Source organism: Nothobranchius furzeri, chromosome 5 (genome assembly GCF_043380555.1).
Source record: "Nothobranchius furzeri strain GRZ-AD chromosome 5, NfurGRZ-RIMD1, whole genome shotgun sequence".
Taxonomy (NCBI): domain Eukaryota; kingdom Metazoa; phylum Chordata; class Actinopteri; order Cyprinodontiformes; family Nothobranchiidae; genus Nothobranchius; species Nothobranchius furzeri.
The window spans coordinates 74,798,364-74,822,049 of record NC_091745.1 but is presented as its reverse complement, the minus strand read 5'-3'; the positions used below and the strand labels follow the sequence as shown (position 1 = coordinate 74,822,049).

The 23,686-nt window shown below is 42.1% G+C and overlaps 1 protein-coding gene across 3 annotated transcripts; it reads right to left on the bottom strand.

Annotated features, from left to right (window-relative positions):
* Nucleotides 1–8,370: 8,370 nt before the first annotated feature.
* On the bottom strand, nt 8,371–23,664 carry dedd1 (death effector domain-containing 1). 3 transcript variants are annotated; one of them, XM_015950286.3, is made up of 6 exons: nt 23,560–23,664; nt 23,092–23,253; nt 21,153–21,654; nt 20,918–21,040; nt 20,140–20,277; nt 8,371–9,008 (listed from the first exon to the last, which is right to left on the bottom strand). In XM_015950286.3, the coding sequence occupies exons 3-6, from the start codon at nt 21,622–21,624 to the stop codon at nt 8,611–8,613; spliced, it is 1,131 nt and encodes a 376-aa protein (XP_015805772.1). In that variant the 5' UTR covers nt 21,625–21,654; nt 23,092–23,253; nt 23,560–23,664; the 3' UTR covers nt 8,371–8,610. The 3 variants fall into 3 exon arrangements, with proteins under 3 accessions (XP_015805772.1, XP_054597071.1, XP_070407221.1); XM_054741096.2 differs by lacking the exon at nt 23,092–23,253 and having other exon boundaries at nt 23,560–23,658; XM_070551120.1 differs by lacking the exon at nt 23,560–23,664 and having other exon boundaries at nt 23,085–23,179.
* Nucleotides 23,665–23,686: the final 22 nt, after the last annotated feature.

Sequence of the window (23,686 nt, the reverse complement as noted above, 5' to 3'; positions counted from 1 at the left end):
GTGTGTGTGTGTGTGTGTGTGTGTGTGTGTGTGTGTGTGTGTGATTCCCTCCAAGCAACACAGACGCAAGTGATTTCTTTACGGGTTTATTGGACGTCCTTTCTTAGTGGGCCTCTTCTGTCCTCCTTTCCTTAGGCCTTCCTTAAACCGTGAAACTAAATACAGGATAGTACAATTAAAACATATACAATAATGTGCAATAAAATAAAGACAAATAAATACCTCGTTGGCTGTTTTGCTTAAAACACAAAGGGAATTCATCTGTCTTCCTTTAAGTCCTTTTACTAGTTAGTTCTTTAGCAAAAGATTGAATGTTTTCAGTCTATTAGCTGTCTGCTTGTCAGCACTTCATCCAGGTTCTGTGTGTGTTCCTCCCACCTGGCTTGTATTCATCAAATCAAGGGTGTGGCTGGCAGAGCAGCTTATGTAGCTTTTCAAAATAAAATTACAGGAAACACAACCAGCCCAGTGTCTTACAAATGGGAAAATAAATAAATGAAGAAATAAACAGCAACAGCAGTTACAGTGTGTGTGTGTGTGTGTGTGTGTGTGTGTGTGTGTGTGTGTGTGTGTGTGTGTGTGTGTGTGTGTGTGTGTGTGTGTGTGTGTGCAGTGCACCAAGCCAACATTAAAATGACATTTAAACACAAACAAAAAATAGTGAATTGATTAAAAACAAAAATGTCCTTCCAAATCAAAATGGTGCAAAAATAATGAATACAAGCCAAACTGATGGCTTACATCTTAATTTTCACTGATGTTTGGATAAGCAGCTCTGCAGCTGCAGTTGTGCAGAAAATCACAAGTGGTGCGACGTGCGAGCAGCTTTGCTGAACTTTCACTCACGTTTGACCCGAGGTACAAATAAAAAGTGGTCATCTCCATCTAAGAATAACCTTGTGTTAGGGCTGCACTTCATTAAAACCTGCTTTTGTGATTTTATGATTACTGTTTTTTAACTTTTCTACTTTAAGTGTCATATTAGCAGTGTTCTCTGGTAGGAACGAATGCTTTGTAAGTCGTACTCTTGGAATAAAAAGCTCTGGTGCGCCTGTTTCAGCGCGAGAAGTCAGCTGGAGGAGAAAGTAGCTTCACATGACAGGATTTTGAGTCTTATTTCCTGATATTTGGACATCTCAAAACAGAACAGACTACCAATGATTGTTTACTCTGCAACGCTGATGTTTTATCTCCACAAATAGCACAAGCCTGGAGGAGTTCTGCTGTGTGGTGGGGTTGCTAATGTTAACGTTTAGCTTCTACTAGACGAAATGTTCTCTGCGGTTTCCTGGACGCTAAACCAACAACAGCCTTCCCCATAGTGAGTCCATGAATGTTCAGTGACAGTGTGATGTAGACCTGCTGGGCTTCGTTTTCTATCAGAAGCTAAAGCAGGAGATTGGTGTAGGAGACTATTTTCATGTTCAGCCTGCATGAAAAACCCAGAGTGATCCACAATTTCCCAAATAATAAAAAATGGTCCGTCACATTTATAAAATTAGATTTTCAGAGCAAATTCTAACTTTCCAAAAGCTGCAGTTTGCCAGTTCAAAAACATATATTTATGATTTTTATTCTATTTGAAAATTCAAATAAGCTAACTACGGAGTTTGAAGATTGTGAGGAAGCATGACCCGGCTTGTTGCAGCCTGAAGTGCTCCAGCCCTTCTGCCTCAAAGTTGTTGTTCCACCAACTGGACAGCAAGCCTGTTGACCGCTTTCACCTGTGTTTTTAAGCTGATGCAACAATTATGTAAATGAAACTAGTCTTCAAAACTGTTTCTGTCTTTAAATGTAGTCATATGTTATATAAAGACTAAAATCCAACCGTCGTCGTCGTCGTCGTCTTCCTCCGCTTATCCGGGTCCGGGTCGCGGGGGCAGCATCCCAACTAGGGAGCTCCAGGCCGTCCTCTCCCCGGCCTTGTCCACCAGCTCCTCCGGCAGGACCCCAAGGCGTTCCCGGACCAGATTGGAGATGTAACTTCTCCAACGTGTCCTGGGTCGACCCGGGGGCCTTCTGCCGGCAGGACATGCCCGAAACACCTCCCCGGGGAGGCGTCCAGGAGGCATCCTGACCAGATGCCCAAACCACCTCAACTGGCTCCTTTCGATCCGGAGGAGCAGCGGTTCTACTCCGAGTCCCTCCCGAATGTCCGAGCTCCTCACCCTATCTCTAAGGCTGAGCCCGGCCACCCTACGGAGGAAACTCATTTCGGCCGCTTGTATCCAACCACATATGCTATTTAGCTGAGGTCTCCGACCACCAAGCCATGGTCCGGTACCGGTCAACGGGCAATTTGGCATCAGGCTGCACAGAAAATATACAATTTTCTTTTTAAAATCACATATAATATATATTTGTCAGCAGCAAAATCTACTTAACTTTGGAAAATTAGAAATGTTACACAACAATGTGACAATAATTCATTTTTATGTTATGCACTTCATTGTGTTGTATGCACGTGGCGATGCCCATCCCTTATGGTTTCAAGGCAAACTTGTCACGCTCCTTCATGCTCTACCATGAAGAATAACCATGGAAACCCTCTTTTCTCCTCATAAGAGCAAAGAGTTCCTCGCGTCAGACGGCGTTGCTGCAGGGCATACATACAGTAACGGCAGCCCCAGCGGGACCCGACACGACGCTATAGTGTCTATCAGCTTTAGATGACACGTTTCGATAGCAGACTGATTTAGGCTCGAGCTGCCGCAAGATGACTTGAGTCTCCATCCAATCAAGACGGTGGGAGGAACACCTGCGGACAGCGGAATAAAGTCCACGAGAGAATGATGACCAGTCCCCTGCCACAAAAACAGCATTACATTATCCGCCGTACCCCCAATGCGGTTTGTGGCACGGAACACGAAACCACCTCTGATGTCTCTGAAGTGGTTTAGGTAATAAACCGAACATTCACTTCCCCAAACGCTGATATGATATAAAAAAGTAAGGGGGGGCTTTGGATTGTTTATTCCGATTCATTTCCCGCTGCAGGTAATGGAAAGTGAAAACACATGTTGCAACTGATGGATTCATTAAAAAAACAATACAATACGGCTCCATCAGTGTTACCCTCTCCTCCTGATTTGGACAGAAAATCTCAGAGCCGTCCAGCCCGGTCACCATAGCAACATGATGTTTGACCCTGTCTGGTGAATCCTTAACCTGGAAGAAGGTCTAAGCACAAAGGGGGGCCTCTGCTGGTGATGGAGCGACTGGGGAGGTGATGGAGTCCAGAAATGGGTGAGAAAATGATCCTTCGTCTTTAGGTTGGTGAAACGTTCAGCCAAAAAGGGCCACATGTTTGAGAGCAAGAAAATAAGGTCACATTTTACAGTAATTAAAGGGATACTAGGAACAGTGGCGTGTCCAGATCTTTTAAAATGGGGTGGCCCAGATGAGGCACAACTTTGTGCATGGGTGACACCAGTGGTTATGCTTTTTTGTTTTACCCCAAGCCTTTTGTGGACAATGAAAAACCAATTTAAAGGTAAATTAGTGTGTTAGCACCTGGGGTGACCGATCCGATTCAAAGGGTGGCATGTGCTACCCCAGGCCACTCCCTGGACACGCCCCTGACTAGGAAGTTTTGGTGTAATTTTAAGACCCACTGGTGTTCTACCATCTCCTCGCTGTGCGTTTGTCTTTTTAACACCTTCATCTAGCAGCTGGAGCATCTTCTCAGCCTTCATTCGCTTCTACAGCAGCAGTTCATCATCAACTCAAACCAATCAGCTGTTTTCATGATCCAAGACATGAAGAAAACATGCTGGAAGCAGACTCCAATGCCAGGCATATCAGCTCCACCAGGACTGGACTGGCACTCTGAAGTTGCAAGTGTGATATTCGGACCACAGGGTGCGGTGGGGGTCTGAGGGACGCGTCATTAACCACGCAAAGGGTCATTTTAGCACATACTGGTTCAAGAAAATGATTTAAAATTAGAAAAAGTAGCGTAGTGTGCCTTTAACATTAGTGTATTATTTAGTATTAACTATCAACCCTTTGATGCATGAATTATGAAATCTTCAACCATGATTTTTTTAAACAATTTTTTTCATTCATCTTTAGGTGTGAATGAAACAAATTTCAACAAATATTTTTAGTAAAATTTTATAATTTACAAATAATTTATTACATGTTCACCTCAGTGGACAGCGTGCATTCTTAGCATGAAATATGTTGGCTTGGCTTACTGAAGTCCAAATGGAGGGGCTCAAATGCAATAAAGTCAACAGCTGTGCTTAATAGCAAAAACAAATAAATAACAATTTTGAATACCTGTCCACTGTAGTGACCATTATGCATCAAAGGGTTAAAGTATTAACAACTACTTAACCATAGTGTGTAATGCACAAGCAGACACACCTGGCCCTTTAAAGTTAAAAAGTTAAAGTCCCATTAGTTGTCACACACACAGGTGTGTGGTGAAATTTATTCTCTGCATTTGACCCATCCCCTGGGGGAGCGGTGAGCTGCAGACGAGCCGCGCTTGGGAACTATTTGGTGGTTTAACCCCCCAATCCAACCCTTTAATGCTGAGTGTCAAGCAGGGAGGCATTGGGTCCCATTTTTTTCCAAAGTCTTTGGTATGACCCGACCAGAAATCAAACCCCTGATCTCCCAGTCTCAGGGCGGACACTCTACCACTAGGCTACTGAGAAAGGTGTGTCCTTTGACCTTAAGGACACTTGTTAATAACAGGAATGTTAATAATGGGACCCTTTGATAATTAATGCACTAACATTAATAAAAGGACCCTTATCGTAAAGTGTTACCAAAAATAAAAAGGAAATGCTTTATTAACACCCAAAGGCATGCTGGTGGAAATAAATGTAAACAAGTGTTTATTTTCCTTCAGTATTTGTGGGTAAACTATTCCAGAGTGCTCCACATCCCCGCCTCAATCCTCCTCCTAACCGCTCTTTTGTAGTGGGAAGACCCTCCGGAGGGAGAACACGGCAGCAGCACTTGAGTCGGACCTCGGTAGCTTTGCAGACTTCTCAGACAAAGCGCCTAAATCTACCTGTAGGCATCACATCACTGCTCTTGCTTTAAGGCCGGGTGTGATGAGAACTGGGCTTTCTAGAAAAGAAAAAAAAAAAACGGTTTTCCCCAAGGCGAGCCTGGGGCAGTTTGGCTGCCCATCAAACACGGAATTCTCTAAACAGGATGGAAAACAGCCCATCAGGTTTCTCCCAGAGGGTCGGGCCCTCTTACCGCTCTTCGTGATGGCGGCCGGGTCAATAACATCGCTTCGTTTGTACACAAAGCTGCTTTTTACGTGTTTGGCAGCTGATCTGATGATGGACCGGCATTGTGGTGAAAGACTCGAAAACAAATACAAGAGTACACACTTCATACCCGTAGAAACCATAGAGTACCACTTCAGTGTAGTCCACTGTTCTGTTTGGATTTCCCTACCGAGACTTGAGATTTCGTTGGACCCTGAACAGGTTCACGTCACCCTGTGACAAATGCAGCCGAGCAGCCCGGATCAGAACCGAGCCTCCTCAATGTTTTACAGGATATATGTTCTTCTCTTACACGCTGGTCTAAAACGTGTAGGGATGGTTCAATCAGAATAAAATCACTGGATCTTGGAGCTCAGGCTGAACAGTTTTGGATGTTTTCTGGGCTTTTTCTACAATCATGTTTCTGACCAACCTGGGGCCACACTTTGTCCTTGTCCAGGGAGGTTGTCTACAGCCCAGTGGACAATAAAGCAGTAAGAGGAACATCAAGGTGCTTGAAGATGAGATGGTCTTCTAGCCGTTACCATTAAAGGTGTGGTTCACTGTTTTTTCATGCAGGCTGAACATGAAAATAGTCTCCTACACCCATCTCCTGCATTAGCTTCCGATAGAAAATAGACCGTGAAGCTCTAGGATTAGAAAAGCCTGACAGATCTACGTCACACTGTGAATTCCCATTCGTGGACGCGCCCATCTTGACTGATGACGGGGAAGGCTGTTGTTGGGTTAGTGTCCAGAAAACAGCTGAGAACATCTAGACTAGAAGAAGCTAACAGTTGGCATTAGCAACTCCATCACACAAAAAAACTTCTACAGGCTTTTATTTGTGGAGATAAAGCATCAGCGCTGCAAGTCAGCGGTAGGGTTGCATTGCTGTTATCCAATCCAAGGTGAGATGTCCAAATATCAGGAAATAAGACTCCAAATCCTGCCGCCTGAAGCTCAGCTGTGATTGGACTCACATGGGCCCAATCCCAATACTCGCACTTCGACCCTTGCACCCTTCAAGTGCGCGATCCCGACCAGGGGTGCGAGTGCGTAGGGTGTCCTGATTCTCAAGTTGATCACCCCCATTTGCACCCTTGATCCGCATCTCACCAATGTGGACTTGGGTGAAGGGTATTACCCACAATGCATTGCTGCTGGAGAAAAGGCTCAAATGCCTTTTCTGAAAATTTGTATTTTCTAATGAAAATAGTTCATTTTGGGACGATTAATTGAAGCTCTAAAACATTTAGACAAAGCAGCAATGAATGCAAATATATTTCAAATAATTGTTTGAAAGTTACGTTTTTTTTTAAATGTATCACGGCAACCAGCATGCGTTGCATTTGATGACACAATGCTCCTAGTCTCAATTCAGCAATTATTTGCACACTTGGGTACTACGCACTTGAAGCCTTACTGTGCACTTTCTGCAAGAGCACTTGGCTGAAGGCCGCAGTGCGAGTATTGGGATTTGGCCTTCTAGCTTCTGAAAAGGGTGCACCAGTGGTTTTCCTCCCCAGAGTACGACTTACAAGGCATCCATTCCTACTAGAGACCACCGCAGATGGAAGCACACACTTTAAACAGGCGGGTGACTGATTGCACGATTAAAGACACATGACGTCAATTACAGGACACAACTAGAGTTTAATGTCCATGTTGTGAATCATTTTCAGTCTTCTCTTGGGTTATTTTTTTGTTCAGTCCTCTCAGTTGTTACAAAACGTTAATTTGCTCAACAATTATAGTAGTTTGTATTCATAACTTTGCTGGTTTCAAGACATTTTGTGGACCAACTGTGTTATTCTTTAATGGAAGGGTACCTGACCCCTATCATGTCTGCCGAACGCAAAGACGATACGTCAACAAGAGAATCTTTGGTGTGTTTAGGAAGTAGGAAAACAGAAATCTCGGCTAAATTTATATTACTTCTACTTTCAACATAACTTCAGAGTATTTTTCACTGCAAGCGCAGAAACATGTAGACCTTCAAAACTTTTATTTTTCACCAGAAATTATTTCCAATATATAAAGATCAACACACAAAAGTATTTCCTTTCCAAAAGCATTTTAAAAAATGTTCTCCTGGATCAGTGAATTAATACAAACATACAATATTTATTTTAACAAAAAAAAAAGTATATATATATATATAAATAAAAATAAAAAAGCTTAAACATGGAAATCTGTCCATGGTGCTTCCTGGTCTCTCAGCTCGGCTCTGCAGACTCTGGTACTTCAGACTGTGTCTGCTTGCTAAGTCGTGCAGTATGAAGGGACTTAAGAGAGAGGCCTTATTGATCGTCTTCTATGAGTGAAGTCCAGGCATTAGTTCCAGCAGGGTGAGTAGACAGCTGTCTGTGAGCCACTCTGCTGGGCCAACATAGCAGGGCTGAGTGGAGCTGGGACGTGCACTTTTGATTTTGATCTCTCCAACATCACTTCTATTGACTGACGCACTGTCCTGTGCTTTACTTGATGGGAGAAGCACTTGCTGAGGCCTCGCTGGAAGCCCGGACACGAGCCACCATCGCATTACCAGGGATGCTCTTGACAAGCTTGTGATGATGAAACTTCCACGCTCTGTTGAGACCTAACCCTAATCACTGCTGTCATCTGCTGGCAACCACCGTATCCACTGATCACGACATGATGTGGGTTATCGTGGGGGCCAGGACTGAGAATCCAGTTATCTGGTTGTGCATTAAACATTCAGGCTCTCCAAAGTTGGAAAGGAAATTCCAACTGCAGTCAAAGCAGTAAACTCTCTCTCCTTTGTTAATTTCAAAACCACTGACCTATTTTTTTTTTGCCTAGACCCAATTGTTGAAATAAAAACAATTTTCAATATATGCTGAAATCAAAATGGCAATTAAGCATTTTTTTGTTTTGAAAAGTTACTTTAAATGATTGTGCACCAGTCCTCAAATGTGTAAATCAGCCTTGTATGTACAAATGATGAAATGATAACACTAAAGAAAATGAGCAACAAGACTGCTCAATGTAGCACATTTCTGTTGATGTAAGAGGATTTGTCGGTGCTTTCAAATGTTCTAAGAAACTGAAACGTGTGAGGAGGTTCTGCTTCGTCGTGGTCCCTTACAATGTAGCACCTGTGCATGAATTGAAACCCAAAGCACCATTTTAATCTAAGTAATCCATAAATAATAATCCTTCCAACTTGAACAAAAAGGACCTATGGTAACTTCTGCCATCTAGTGGTTAATACACAAACAGCAGAAAAGGGCCCTAAAGTGCTTCTGAAGGACCCCTGAACTTACAACCTTCAGTTAAGAGTCCATACTGTTCTTGTCTTCAAGGTTAGTATAACACAACAAAAAAAAGTCTTGTTGGACCATAAAGCCTAGCGTGTCTGTCTGCGCCCACCATTACTGGAGGACATCGTTTTGCGGGCACTCAGCAGTCGTCGGCCGTCCTCGTAGTCGTCTTGGTCAACACTGATCAGAAGGCGGACTCCCTCAGAGCCTGCGGCCATCCTCAGAGAGTCGGTGATGAAAACCCCCTTTAAGGCTTCCAACAGCGCTCCGCTCAGGTAGTCCCCCCAGAATGCCTCGAGGTTGTCCAGCTCCGTGAACTTGATGTCGCAGACGATGGAGCCCAGGTCTCGGGCGTGCAGCAGCGAGTTGGCGCGACTGAACAACTCAAACTGCCTCTCCAGCGGCTGCCGCTTGTCTGAGGAGACGGCATCACGCAGGGCTGACTCGTGCTCCAGGTACTCCGCACGAACGCGAAGGCGGATATCTGATAATGGTGAAAGGCGTGGGGGAGGGGGGACAGCAGTGGAAAGACGCGTGGTGGGCAAAAGTCAGAACAGGGAGTGAATAGAAGGTGGGGAAAGAGAGAGGGAAGAAAGACAAGGAGGGAAATTTTGAGGGGGCATGAAGTCAAAAGAAAGGAGAGAGAAAGAGAAACATTAGAAAGAGGCTAACAACGGATTATTCAGGTTAAATACATCAGCTCGGGGTTTTTAAAGGGGGGCCGAGTTTCCATTAGATTGTAACCCAATGGGTCGTCTTCACACAGAAGTAATCAGACAACGAAAAGGGAAATGCTTGATTCTGAATTTGAGCAAACTGAATAATTCTGGGAACTTGAGTTAGACCAACCCATCTGAGAGCTGCCCCCAACTTTGTCTGGGTGAAAATCAATGGGATAGTTCAGAGCAATGAAAGAGATACTCATCTGATGCAGCTGTGAGGCTCCGTTTCTTGGTCGGGCAATTCTATGAATTTGAATATATTTTTGGTTTTTCCAGCTGTTAACAAAACGGTTGAGACAGAGGAAATCGAAGCAAGAGAACTTTCAGTGAGATAACTTTTAAAGTCCACATACATCTGGGCTTTGCATTGAAATGAACTTGATACCTTGGGCAAATGTTCTGAATAAGCTTTGTTCCCTCAGCACAGAGCTTAAAGCATGAAGATGTGTTCTGATTTCAACGTTTAACACTGAGATTTTTGACTTCCGGGCTAACAGGACTGATGGTCATGCAACAGCACATCGAGAAAATTATTAGAGCATACATACTGAGCTGAGCAAGAGCAACGCTGAGATCATCTCCCATGTCAATATTCCAGAGCTCCAAGTGGAAACCAGCTGCTGACGACTTTTGCTGCAACAAAAACCCATCTCTCCCAATCACATCCTTCGAGGAGACTCAAACGGCACGTGTCAACACATTGATAGGCTGTGCAGAATGGTTTCTAAACCAGATTTAGTTTAAAAAGAAGTAAAAGAATGTTTAATTAGAAACTCCAGCAACACTATAAACTTAAAGGTGCAGTGTGTAAGAATAACGTAAGACTGTGGTCAGATTAGGTTCCTGCAGTCACTCTCCCACTCCTGGGTTAGCATGTAGATGTTGACAAGCAAAGATGAGTCAGTCATACACCGTAAGCTGATAAGTAGAAAAATACATAGTCATGTCTGGTGCTTGCCCTCTTAGGTGTTTTACAGTAGGGAGCACTTACTACACTTATTACGGTAATATGCCTACAGAGTAGAGTGTTATTTACCATCTTGCTAGCTCTGAACGACTCATTAAAGAAAGTAAAGTGCCAAGTTTGACTCAATAACCTCACATACATTTCACTGTAATATCGAGTTGGTCATTGAAAAAGTAGCTTGAGATATTTTTAGAGCCGACTTTTGCATCTAATTCTCCGTTAGCATTCTTAGCTCACCGTTAGCTTCTAACCATGATATTGGAGTCAAACAAAAGGATGCTGTGGCTTCTTAGGGGACCAGAAATAACTTTAGAGTCGCTATTATTACGGACTTTGTCTTTTTTCAAACTCACGGCAACCCTAAACTCACTAATGGAAAACAGTAGCTGCGTCCTAGGAAAACGGACAACTCCCGCAGGCGGCTGAGAATGAAATACGCTTCACCATCACCTTCCTTCCAACATGATTGAGACATTGGAAGGTTGTGTGATTATTTCGCCGTAGGAATCTCGTTTTATTCTTACACACTGCACCTTTATGCTAAACTTTTAAAAAGCCTTACAAATCTGATCTGAAAAGTGATCTTAATATAAATAATGAGTCCATCCCTTCATATAACTAGATTTACCTTTAGATAAAAAGACAAACAGGTTGCTACAACATCAGGTGGACTGAGTTTTATTCATTTTGAGGTCATAACAGAAAATTTAAAAAAATTAGCTCAAAGAAAACAGTTCAATGTGCAAAAATAAATATTTTAATTAAAGGATGCATTTGTATAAATGGCCTGTTTCACTTTGGGAGTCACATCCTGCTTCTTTGCAGCCGTATTTTCTCAGAGACCACGGTGAGGGGTACAACACTCAAGAGGAATCAGGTTTAGAAAATGCCAACATTAGAAATGCAAATGTTGAATTAAGGCATTGATTTTGCATCTCTTAACATTTGAAGGGGAGCGATAATCAAACAGTGGCGTTTGCATGCATGCTTCACGAGTCTGTAATTAGATTACTATAGAAACAGAAGACTGGATGAAATGGGACATTTAATCAATACGGTTTGAAAAACTTTTTAAATATTCAGAGTTGGTTGGATTGTCCAATTGAAAAGCCTCTTGCAGATGAATCTACACTTCAGTTTCTTACATATAAAGATGAAGACAAATGTGATTCTTCATAATCACATTTGGTTGTCGGCGAAACATTTTCAAACGATGTCTCAGTATCTTAACCAATATTTGTTATTAAGACACAAACACATAATTTTGATTCATTACAGTAAAACCTTGTTACACAGCAGGTCATGAGTTGCAATAAAAAAGTAGCTTTACCCTCGCATCACCCAATTTTTATGTTTTATTATTTTACAGCTTCAACGGTTGACCAACATCTGGTCGTTTTATCGCTTCATAAAATCTAACTTTATAGAAGCTACAAATATCAACGGATATCTGATGAGAATAAATGTCCAATAAATGTCTTAAAGCTACTTTCAGTAACACGTTAGAGTATAAAAACATATTTAGAAGTGAATAAAAGCTATTTTTTATTAAGAGGGAAGATTACTGAAGGAAATCTAGGTTTTCAAAGTGGACATAGACTTTTGTAAGAAATGCACATGGAAGGTTCGTTTTAGGACGACATCTTTAATATTTAAGCAGATATGCTAATAGCGTCACTCTGCTGAAAGGCTTTGCTGTTCTAGGTCGATTCAAAACTCCAAACTATCAAGTAAAATGTACTTTTTGTTCATTCGTGTTATGCAATAACTTTAAAGAAGTCCAAGGGCAGATGTGTTTTAATGAAAATTTGATGCTTAACAGTTTGAGACTGACGGTGATTACAGGATGTGAAAGAACCAAATCCTTTTTATTAACCAACCTCTTTAGATCATTTTGGTATGGTCTAGGGCTGCACAATATAAGGAAAACCTGCAATATTCGATAACAGTGCTTAATATTGCGATATCGATATTACTCACGATAAATGAACAAAAACTAAAGTATGCAGTGTTGATGTCGTCTGGCGTGTGATGTCTGCTCTGGGTTCAAAGCAAACAAAAACTAATGCATGAATTCCATTACAACATAACATTTTTATTGCAAAATTATGCAGCTGCACCTGCTGCTGTATTAGCAGCAAAACAACAAACTGCATGCATGCAGTTTCTCAGTGACTTTAAAACATCACCTCCACCTTAAAACTTTTTCTGATGCTCCAAATACAGAAAAACATCCCTTACCAGGGTTCTTAGAATAAATAAAAATATCAGAAAATAAGTTTAAATGTTAAATAATAGTTAACATCACTTAAATGCAACAGCAAATTCTCTCATTGCTACTGAACATTTTCTCCACTTATGTGGTTATGATATAAGGCTGTCGCTGCTATTGGGAAGTGAACTGTGCCGGGCCAAACTAGGAGAATATTAAGATTTTCTGAGGGAAAGAGAAAAACAATTGTCTACCTTTCAGAAGAGGAACTGGCAAAAAACTACATGGAAAATATGTGAAAACGTTTGTTTTTAACCCCAAATTGAACAAGTTTACCTGGATCTTAAAAAGCTGCTCAGATGATGAAACTGCAACTATGATTCTGATAACAAGCTAACAAATTGAACTAGCTCCTCTTAAGATAACCAGCTAGCAGAGCTTCTGACTGACAGTTTATGTGCAGCAGCAAATCAACTATCCTGATTAACAAGGTTATAAAAGCTCATGAATGAAAAATCACTTTGATGTGTGGGGGAACTTTTCCAGGCCCTCTTTAGCAGGGTGGGACTGGGAGGAGAGTGCTGTAGCCTTTTAGCTGGAAGCTAACCGGAGCCTGGGGCTAACATCACCACCCAGTGGAACACTAGCGACATGAAGGTGGGTTGGTTCACCAGCACGTGTCGGAGTCAGCCCGGTAAAAATGATTAACGACACAGAGCGGACTCACGTTCACGTTTGATAGCAACGCTGATTCCAGAAACCTCAGCACAAAGTGCGTTCATTGCTCTGAGCCAGCATGACGAACAAGGGAACGGCACCGCTAACTCGTTTGGGTGTTGCTTTCCATCCTAAGGGTCTATGTAGGGGGCGGGCGTATTACGTGAACAGACCCATCTGATTGGCCGCATATCAGAAGGGCTACATTTGATTGGTCAAATAATACTTCCGCATAAAAAAGAGCTGGTTTAAAAAAAGTTGATGTATGACACGGATGGAAACGTTGAACCAAACATTTATCGCCGTTTCTGACGTGCTTTGCGATGGGCCTATCGCACGTCCTGTTTTCCCGATGACGATAATTTTTCGATATATTGTGCAGCCCTAGTATGGTCCAAATGAACACTCAAAAGTCTTGTTAAAAAGACCATTTTGATCACTACACCATCTGATTACAGAGGCTAGAATAAAACACCTGCCCTCCTGGTAATTACCACATTTATGGATGGCCTCCATTTCACACGAGCAGGATAGAGGTACAAGCAGCGACACAGAGGAGACGGCCATTTAAAGTCACAGGAACTCAGCGATAGTCATTCTGTTAGGGTTACAGAGCTCTTCACGCTTCATCAGACACAGAGACACCCACTTAGACGGGACATTAGGAGGCACAGTTTTCATTTCTCACTTTAAACACAAGACCGTTTGAGTTTCTCATCTCATCCACCAGGAAAAAAAAAACTTTAAGTACCTATTTATGAGGAGTCAGTCGGCACAGAGAGCTTCAACTCTATCGATCCATTTTTCTGCTGAACAACTGACCAAGAGAATGAAACGCTATGGGAGGATCTGAGAGACAGGAAGACAGAACCCTCTCTCGTCCCATAAGACAGATCACCCGTTACCATTTTGCGAAGTTTGAACTTTAAGTGTTCGTTCTCTCTCCCTCTCTCATTGTGTGTGAGGATATCGTTTTCCTGAAACACAGGTTGGTCTGTTTACAACTGCGAATACAGAGAAAGGAGAAAAAGAGGAAAAAGAGACAAGCACAAATGGGTTGGATATGGCTTTGACTTGGTTGTTTCTTTCAACATCAAACAGGCACTTCTCAGCGACAATAAGGTTCGATCAGTAGGTGTCACTAACAAAAGAATCAGCCCAGAAATACTTTTTCTGTTGGATGTTGGGGATAAATCAACCGTAGGCTCCATACAGAGCATTAATCGGTGATCACAGGGCCAAAGGAGGACCTCCACAAGCATGTCATCTAAGTGAACTCTTTTAAATTTGTAACAGCAGCTGTAATCCATTTGTCCAAGACCGGTAAAACCGGTCAGATGAGTCATGGAAGGAAAGACTTAAGGTGTGTGAAATGCTTGGGAGGTCAGTGATGGACTGGAGCACCTCATCCATCTCCGCTCCGTCTTGACGGACTCACAGCAGGGCTCACACGGTGTGCAGAGATTAGATACAGAGAGCTCCCCTCAGCAGAGCACTGATGACTTTGTCCATAAACACAACAGGGACTTGCAGGAGCATTTCTTTTTAAGAAGTCTCTTAGCAGCCATCTTTGATTTTCAGTAAGAGAATATAGGAATGAGGAAAAGGAAAATGATGAATGAAAGGGTGCAACAGGTTCCTTCACAAACATGTCCAACATATTTGATTTTAAATATAAAGGCTCGCCCACCTTAGCTTGTGACCGGGGAAGAATGTGTCGATTTAGCAGCCAGGAGGAAGCAGAGTGAATCTCTGCTAGTAGAAGCTAACTCTTAGCAATAGCAACTCCACAACATGGCGAAAGACATCTGGGCTTGTGTTTGTGGAGATAATACATTCATGTTGCGTTTTTACCCAAGAAAACGTTTTACAGTATTTTGATTTTAAAACAAGTGGAAAAAACACAAACGTCAGTTGGCAGTCATTAGCAATAATGTTTTAGGGCATTTATTAAAGGGGAACTAGGCAGTTTTGGCTTGTTTTTAGCACCCCCTAGTGTTCGTTTGTAGAACCGAAATCAAAACCTATCTCCTTGCTGTGTGGTCGTCTTTGTAACACCTTAATCTAAGAGCTGAAAAGTCTCTCCAGCCTTCATTAGTGTCTACAGAAGTGGCTCATCTCTAAATTGAACAAATGAGCTGTGTTCATGAAAAAATTACAACAACATGCTGGAAACTAGACTGCAGTGCCGGTGTGTCCGCTCTATTTTTTGTAAATCCCAACATAAGCCCCTTGTAGAGGACACACCATGCCGGCAAATCAGCGAAATACTACCGCCAAAGTGTGTCTTGTGAACACGCCGTGGAAATTTGGCGGCATTTGTGCCGCAACAATGGGTAGTAATATCACCGCAACGCCGCGATTGTGGATGCATTTTATGTATGGAGCAGCAGAGGGTGGCGTCATGATCACGTGAGGAGTTACTGTCGAGGTCCAGAAGGGAAATATATTAAAAATGAAAGTAAACACAGTCCATAAGTTTTGCTTTTGTAAACAGAATCAGCTGAGATGGCGAACTGCAGCAATACAGCGTTCCTAGAGCTTTTCTCCGCAATAGCTGGAGCTCAGATGACTAGACACTCCACGAGGACTGTGGAGCACAGACATCTTTAGGAGCTGCTTGTTAAAAACTTAATCAGCATGGCTTCAAAAGCATTAAAAAGCAAGTCTGCGGCAGCACAGAGACCGCCCCCATACCCTTTTGTAAAAAGGACACAATTACGCAACATTACCATCACGGTCTGTGCACTTACAAACGACCTAAGGCTGTATGATGTTGCCATGGCGTAGCGGCAAATTAGCAGCATTGTTTTCAAAAATAGGCTATAGTGGCTGCCACTCTAAAGTTACAAGTGCAATAATCTGGCCACAGGGGGCAATTGGGGCAGGGTGCCTTTCATTAATCCTGTAAAGGGTCGTTTAGCACACACAGGCTCAGGAAAATTATTTTTAAAAAATGAAAAAGTTGCAAAATTGGTGTTTTTCAGCAAGATAAATATACGTTTAAATAAAATTTTGCAGCAGATCTGGGCTGCCCGCCGATGTGCCTGGTTTTAAATTAGCTCTCTACTAAACACCTATTGGCTGAAGCAATGTATAAAAGAATAGTTAATATTGGTCTATAGCTACTAAACACAGCATTAAATTTATTTTCTCAGATTTTTTAAGTTTCATTCAATTAATTTAACATTAACTTGGTGACAAAAGGTGTTAAGAACTGTGCATCATTTAAATACCGTAGCTTTGCAGAAGTGTGTTGGCTATGTTTGTGAAAAACCAAATCTCACCATTCATGTTTCATACAGATAATTAGATTCAAATGGCTTTTTCCCTCCATATTTCTCTTCTGCGGTGGTGTTTAGATCTACTGTGAGACTCCTGTTGTTTAGAACGCTTTCCTTTAACAGGAGCTGCAGACTTCTTAAGGTGTTTGTGGCTTTCTGCTGAGGACTCGGTCAGTTCAGTGAAACACCAACAAGTCTTACAAGAACAGGAAGGAATCCAACATTTCATTAAATGTTCTCGTCTTTCACATGGTACAACACTTAAGGACATAGGATGGTTTGATCTAAAGCAGATTACGTTTGATGAGAGGGAACGGGTGAGGAGCAGCTACATTATGAAAGACAAGCATCGTATACAGAGCAAAGTAGAAGCACCAACCCCCGCTGAAACGAGGGGGAGCCTCTTTTTACCTTAGGCACTGGCCCAGACTCGTGAGAGCACATGACTGAGTTGATCACGCACACTGCAGTACGTATGGACAGAGTGGAGTGACAGACTTTTTTGTTTTGTTCCTCAGTCTCCATTTCTGTCTTCACGATCCACTGTGTCATAGGTTACTTGATCTGAGTCACAATCGGAGTCAACCTGGTGAAATCAAATGTGGAGTCAAGACAGCAACATATTCATTTAGTCACAGGCACATCACTCAACCTCAACATCTAGAGAGCCGTCTTCATTCTCTGATTTGATTTTTAGATGAGCTGAAATCATCGGGTGTTTGGTGCGATAGAAACTTCTGACTTGAAGGTAGCAACTGGCATACAAAGCTCCTGTTGAAGTTTATTTTGGACAAATGTGATTTGTTGGTACTAAGGTTGGGCGATATATAACTATTTTTCAAGAGATATTTATCACTCAAAATATTGACAAGGGGCGATATATTTGGTGACGTTTAGTGGGCACACAGCGACCCACCAATCACAGGCTTTCTTACTCAGTTTGCAGGAGCTGATCATGAGGGGTCCCCGTGTGAGAGATTGTTGTTTTCTGATGTTTATTGGCTACTTTATCATCAAATCAACAAGCTACTGCACTGCTGTTGGTTTGAGCTACACATGTGAGAATAGGGGGTGGTTCTTCTGGCATATCAGCCAATAGAGCTCCGGGAGTTGACGTCACTTCTCCCAGCATGCAACAGTTCAAATCAAAAAGGCTGAAGTAGGACTGAACGATCTATCGGTTTTGGACCGAAATTGCAATTTCAAACAGCACGATCACGTGACCGTCAAAGATGCAGTTTTGACTGATCCAGGATCAGTTGTGTAACTTTTTTTTTTTACATCCTGGGTTTTCCCCGTGTTATGGCGGCGGCAAAAGCCAGCATGGGGGAGGGGGGGTGGGATGTACTGTCCAGAGCCGAGCCCAACTCCACAGCTGCCAGAGCTGCATGTTCAGGTTATTTTCCCTGTTTTATGTTCCCACACACAGCGCTGCTAGAGCCGATAACGGCACCGTAGGTGAGCCCGGAGAGAGAGAGAAACAGACAGACAGAGAGACAGACAGACAGACAGACAGACACAGACAGACAGACACAGAGAGACAGACACAGAGAGAGAGAGAGAGAGAGAGAGAGAGAGAGAGAGAGAGAGAGAGAGAGAGAGAGAGAGAGAGAGAGAGAGAGAGAGAGAGAGAGAGAGAGAGAGAGAGAGAGAGAGAGAGAGAGAGAGAGAGAGAGAGAGAGAGAGAGAGAGAGAGAGAGAGAGAGAGAGAGAGAGAGAGAGAGAGAGAGAGAGAGAGAGAGAGAGAGAGAGAGAGAGAGACTCCTCCTACATCAGCAGGTTCAGGCTGACTTCTAAAGCTTGGTTTATGCTTCATCAGCGCGAGTCGCGCACTTTAGTTGACTTGAAAGCTCAACTTCTCTTTTAAAAATGGTCTGAATGTTTCTGACGACACACGTTAGCTCAAACAAGCTAAGGTGTCAGAATGTGTGCGTCTCTCTCGCAGAGCTGAGGTTAGTGAGGAAAAACTATCAGACGGCTTCAGTAACGCAGGAAAACTGCATTTTTGTTATTTAGTACATTTAAAAGCTGTTTCTACCTACAGATGTCCTCCATGCATTTTTGCAGTAGAACATGTTTTATAAAGCTCCTCTCTAGATAAAAATCACAAGTTGCTTCACAAACATAAAAATAAAACAAGATAATAATGGGAGAAAATATGAATAGCTTTAACTGTTTTTATTGTATGATTAAATAGTAAATATTAATGTGAATGATTTTTTGTACTAGATTACAATCTAGACCATCTTTTCACTTCATCTACAGGATGGCTTGGCAGGCTAGTGTTGGACCTTTGTTTGCAGAAAATCGTGAACTGAACCAAAATTGCAATTTCTGCCAGAAAAATTACAATTCAATCTTTTCCTTAAACCGTTCAGCCCTACCTATAAGCCTCGTCTGTTATCAGAAACATTGCTCAAACTCGGGATTAGAGCAGGGAAAAAAAGCTGCACATAAAAGAGAGTTTGTACACTTAGTAGCAGCAGCTGAACGGGGTCTAATCCAGTGGCTCCCAACCTGAGGTCTGTGCCGAACGTTTGTCACAATAGTATAATCAAAGCTTAGTAGAGGAGTTTTAGCTCAGGATGTCTGTACAAAAATTGAAATTAATCACTTTTAATGTGTGCGTTTGCAGTTAGGAGTTAAGGTTGGGAGTCCTGGCTCACCTTGGACACAGGCAGGGGAAGAAAAAGGTGGGGAACCACTGAAAATCAGGTCAGGGTGGAGAAACAGATAAGGCAACACAATCTCTGATGTTGTTTAAAAGCAGGATACAGTTCGTCTTAATCATCAACAAATACATTAACTAGACTCAGGTGGAAATTGAAGCCAAAATAAACTGGAAAGAGACATATTATGCCTCTTTTCAAACAAGTTATAACAGTCCGACGGTCTATACAAAACATGTTCATGGCGTTTTTGCACAGAATCAGTCTGATATAAAGCAATGTCACCAGCCCTTCACGGCATTTCCAGTAGCTTTCAGAATGAGCCGTTTCAGGGATCTGTCTCTTTAAATCAAATAAGCTTTACTGACCACGCCCACTCGACCCCTGATTGGCTGGCTGCCAATTGCTGGTAGAGCCATTGCACCTCGCATGAGGGGGGGAGGGGTTCTATGTTTATTTTCCTTATTGTGACATCACAATAAACACACCTAATAAAAAAAAAAACGCAAAAATAAACACACCTCAGATCAGTAATTTCAGGTAGTCCTCTACTGACTCTCATAGCGTTTAACCTGCTGCTTTATGTTGATGTAAAACTTTTCTTTGCACAACTCGTTGTAATGGATCCTTTGATGTCAGAAGAAAAACACTGCGATTGTGTGTGGGGGAGTAAGCAGGACCTTCATCCACACATCTTGAGTGCACAAACACTAAATATGGATATTTTGGCTTCACTTTTGAACAACTAAGTCAGGTGGAAATGCTACATCCGGTTATTTTCTCTCAGTGGTTTCAACTGTAGGTAAAACTGTCAACATTACTGATGAAGCTCCCATAATAAGGACACTTCTCACTTCAATCCAGACGAACAGCATCAGTATCGAGTAGAAAAGAGGAAACTGAGGAATGAAAGGTGTTAATAGGAAGATCATTTTCCCTTTGTTCAATAAAAATAAATAAGAGAAAAGAATGGTGGCACTACTGAAGGACAAGGGGAAATAAACCGGAAAGAGGACAACTCACAAATGCATGCGTGACACTTACCGCATGACACTTTCTGAGGTGCTGGTGGAGGCAGTGGCTGGACCAGTCTGGTTGTTTTCTTTGACCTACGGCTCCAACCATAACCCCTCCTCCTCCTTTGCCTCCTGGTAGATGAACCAGCCAAAGGGGAGGAAATATCTGAAAAGATTTGAAACAAGTTAATGATTTTCATTTGAATGATTTGGGCAGATGGCATCACAGCTAATTTTTCTCCACTGTTTGAAAACCAAAAGTTAATATATACAGTATGTCTTCATCCATCAACATGTTTGACTAAACGAACAGATCACAAAGCCTTTAACAAACACACCATCGATGTTTCCTACCCCGCCTTTCCACTGGAAGCGGCGCGTAACGTACTAAACGGTTTTACCTGCGAGCTTTCTTCCAACCGGAGTGTTTTAGATGCAAAATGGGAGCATAAGCGTTCCATGCTGCTGGACCTGCGAGGTCACGAAATCACAGAACTGCAACACCACGAGTGATTTCCAGAGGTCACACAATAAACTAGAAAGATGACAGCAGGTATCCAAAACGTCTGGTTCCTTTTCTTCTTCCAGAGCTTCTCCTACATAGGCTCAGGTGTGGCGCTACGCCACGGATACGAAACGGCAGTGGCGCCACAGCTAACCCAAACACTCTGAACTGCAGAGTTTGACGTGTTCTGGAATCTTACGGAACGCTCCCAAATCCTAACGCTTACGCGTCCTGTGGAAAGGCCCAGTTACCTTTGTGTGTTGCTGGTTTGGTAGGCCTTGGTTCTGGACAGTGCACTCACCGGTGGTAAATGGGTTTGTGAAAGATGAGAATGGGATCTCTGTCTGTCTGCAGGTATGCTGCAGTCCAAACACCAACTCTGTTCTGTTCGTTTCATACCTCTGTCCAACTCTCTCTGGAGACACTGGGAAGACAAACAGATTATTTATAACTGAGCCATCTAAATTAACATGAATAACAAATACTTTGAGTTTTACAAAACAAACTGTAAAGAACTTTCGTTTAAAAGTCCTCACCCGTCCTCCTTCTTTTATGAGACACCAAAGGCAGCAGGTCATGACGAGTGAGGACTCTCAGCAGCTGCAGCAGTGGTTCCAGGTTGCCATCACAGAGATATCCTCGTCTCTCAAGCTCCAACAGCAGCCCAACACCACTCTTAGGCTTTATGTCCACTGACGATGGCTGGGATGCCTTGGGCTTTATCCGTCCCCACGCTTTCAGCAGCGGTGGAGTCGGTGCCAAGCCCAAGTCCTCTGGATCGTCTTCAGCAGGTTCAATAGTCCAGCCTACAGGGTCGAGAGGGTGTGGTGCAGAGTAGCTTTCATTCAAAAGGAAAGAGAGAACTTCTATATCGGTCTCTGTTAGCTGACATCCAACTATTTCAAAGATCTCATGTAGAGACAACATCCCATAGTAGTTGAGGCATTCTGTTTCATCCCAGTAGAGCGAGTCCCTGTTGGTGGGCCCTGGAAAATGCACTGTAGCCATAGTCTGGGATTGTCCACCTTCTGTCCTGAGCTGAAATTAAGAAAAAGAGGAACACAAGAATGACTTTACTGGACCATAACAAAGGACAAGATACAGATATGGAGGTAGATGCCCAGCCTCCAAACATACAGTCCACGAAAAACTATTAAAAACAAATGAGTTTAGAGCCTTAATGCTACAAGCTGAAAAATACAAATATTGCTAAAAAGCCAATGAAACAATGACATAAAGGCCCGACATTCCTTGTACATCACCCATTACCTTTCATGCCAGGGTTTAAAAATCTGACCTGTGTGTTAAATCCGATTTAGTCGAATCCTCAAAAAACACAACTTGACGTGACACACAGTCTTGCAGAAATGTTAGTACCAAGAGTAATGAATGTCTCTCAACAACGGCCACGACTAATTTAAGGTCCATATCTGTAAAGCTGGCTGAGTTACAGCAATTTGATCTTTGCTAAAACCAATTAAATGTGGCAGCAACCCTGATTCTGTGTAAGTTCAATGGTTACGTAGGATCATGAGATAACATGACCTCCCAAATGCCTCCGGGCTCCACCTTTCAGTGACAAACAAATAAACAGCTTTAATAAACATGTTAGCTTAACAGTTTCTATCTATAGCAACATTTACGTCTAGATTAATATACTTAAAGAATAATTGTTGCATTTAATTTGGTTCCTGGAGATTATCTGAAGACTGCTAACAACTCACATCCTACAGTAAGAGGCGTCCAGTGTCTAAACTTTATTCAGTACTTCATGCAAGTTTAAAACTATTTTATTTTTCTAATTGAAACAGCATATTGTAGTTTTCAACAAGAAAACTAAAATAACTTTATTTGGCACAAACTTGAATTGTAGAATTGTGCATTCTTTTTCCTGTCTTTTGGAAAAATCTCCGACCTCATGCATACTCCAGATACAACTCATAAATCTTTAGAGAAAGGGCTTGAAGGACTTCCACTTACTATTTAAGGAAAACGAGGTTCTTAAAAGCAACTTTTGTCAAAAAAAAAAAAAAAAAAGAAAAGAAGAAAACTCATTTTCAAGCTATTTTGGGAGATATTAGGAAGTTAGGAAGTTTTGGGGGATGTTAACCTAATTTAGTAATTTAGCAATATTTTAACACAATTATCAATTGTTTGAATAAACGTTCTCCAGTTTGGTTTATTTGCTGTTATTTACCCTATTTTGTTGAGCATTTTTTTAAATAATCTATTAATACTGATTGTTATTGGAAATTAAACAAAAATATAAAATATAATTAGCTTTTTTGGGGAAAATGCAACTATTTACACCATATTTTCTGACATTATTTATACTTATAGTCGACTAAGTTATAATATATATGTGAGATTTTGAAAAAATATGACATAGAAATGTATTTTCCTCGGGAGTCAGGATATAAAATGTTAATGTACGTGAGCTCAGTGTGTGTGGAGCTGAACATTCCTGCCTTTTACCGTTTCAGCTTGACGCTCTCCACACACACGAACCAGTCAGCGGTGTCGTTTTTATCTTCAGGCAAAATGTGTATGAAAGCAGCTGGAGGCTCCTGAAACGACTCGTTCCTCTTGTGTTACGGTTTTACGCTTTATACGAGTTTATGTATCCTGTCACGGTTTCTGTGGAGAAAAAAACGGTCATTAAACACCCAGCCAGGACAGCTGTTGAGCTGAGTAAGCTAAAGAGCCGAATAAGCTAAAGCTAACGGAGCCAGCGTAGGCTAATATGCTGCTATGGCGCTGTGTCCCCCTTTAGTGCATTTGTAAAAAAAAACGCGTACATTTTGTTTTAGCATTGAAACGTTACTTTATTAATGACTAACAAAAACAGAACTGTCATAAACCCCAAGGTCTGAAGATTACATTTAACAACACGTAAAAACATTCCAACAGCTAAATTTGATAAGATAATTAATAGCGCCTCACCTTCTAATGTTTGTTTCCTTTCTTTCGCTGGCGGATCTAGCAACTTCCACAGTGCCGCGTGCCCAGTGACGGCAGCACCACAACACTCGTCTATCTACCAATCACAGCCTCTTTGTTTGTTACATGA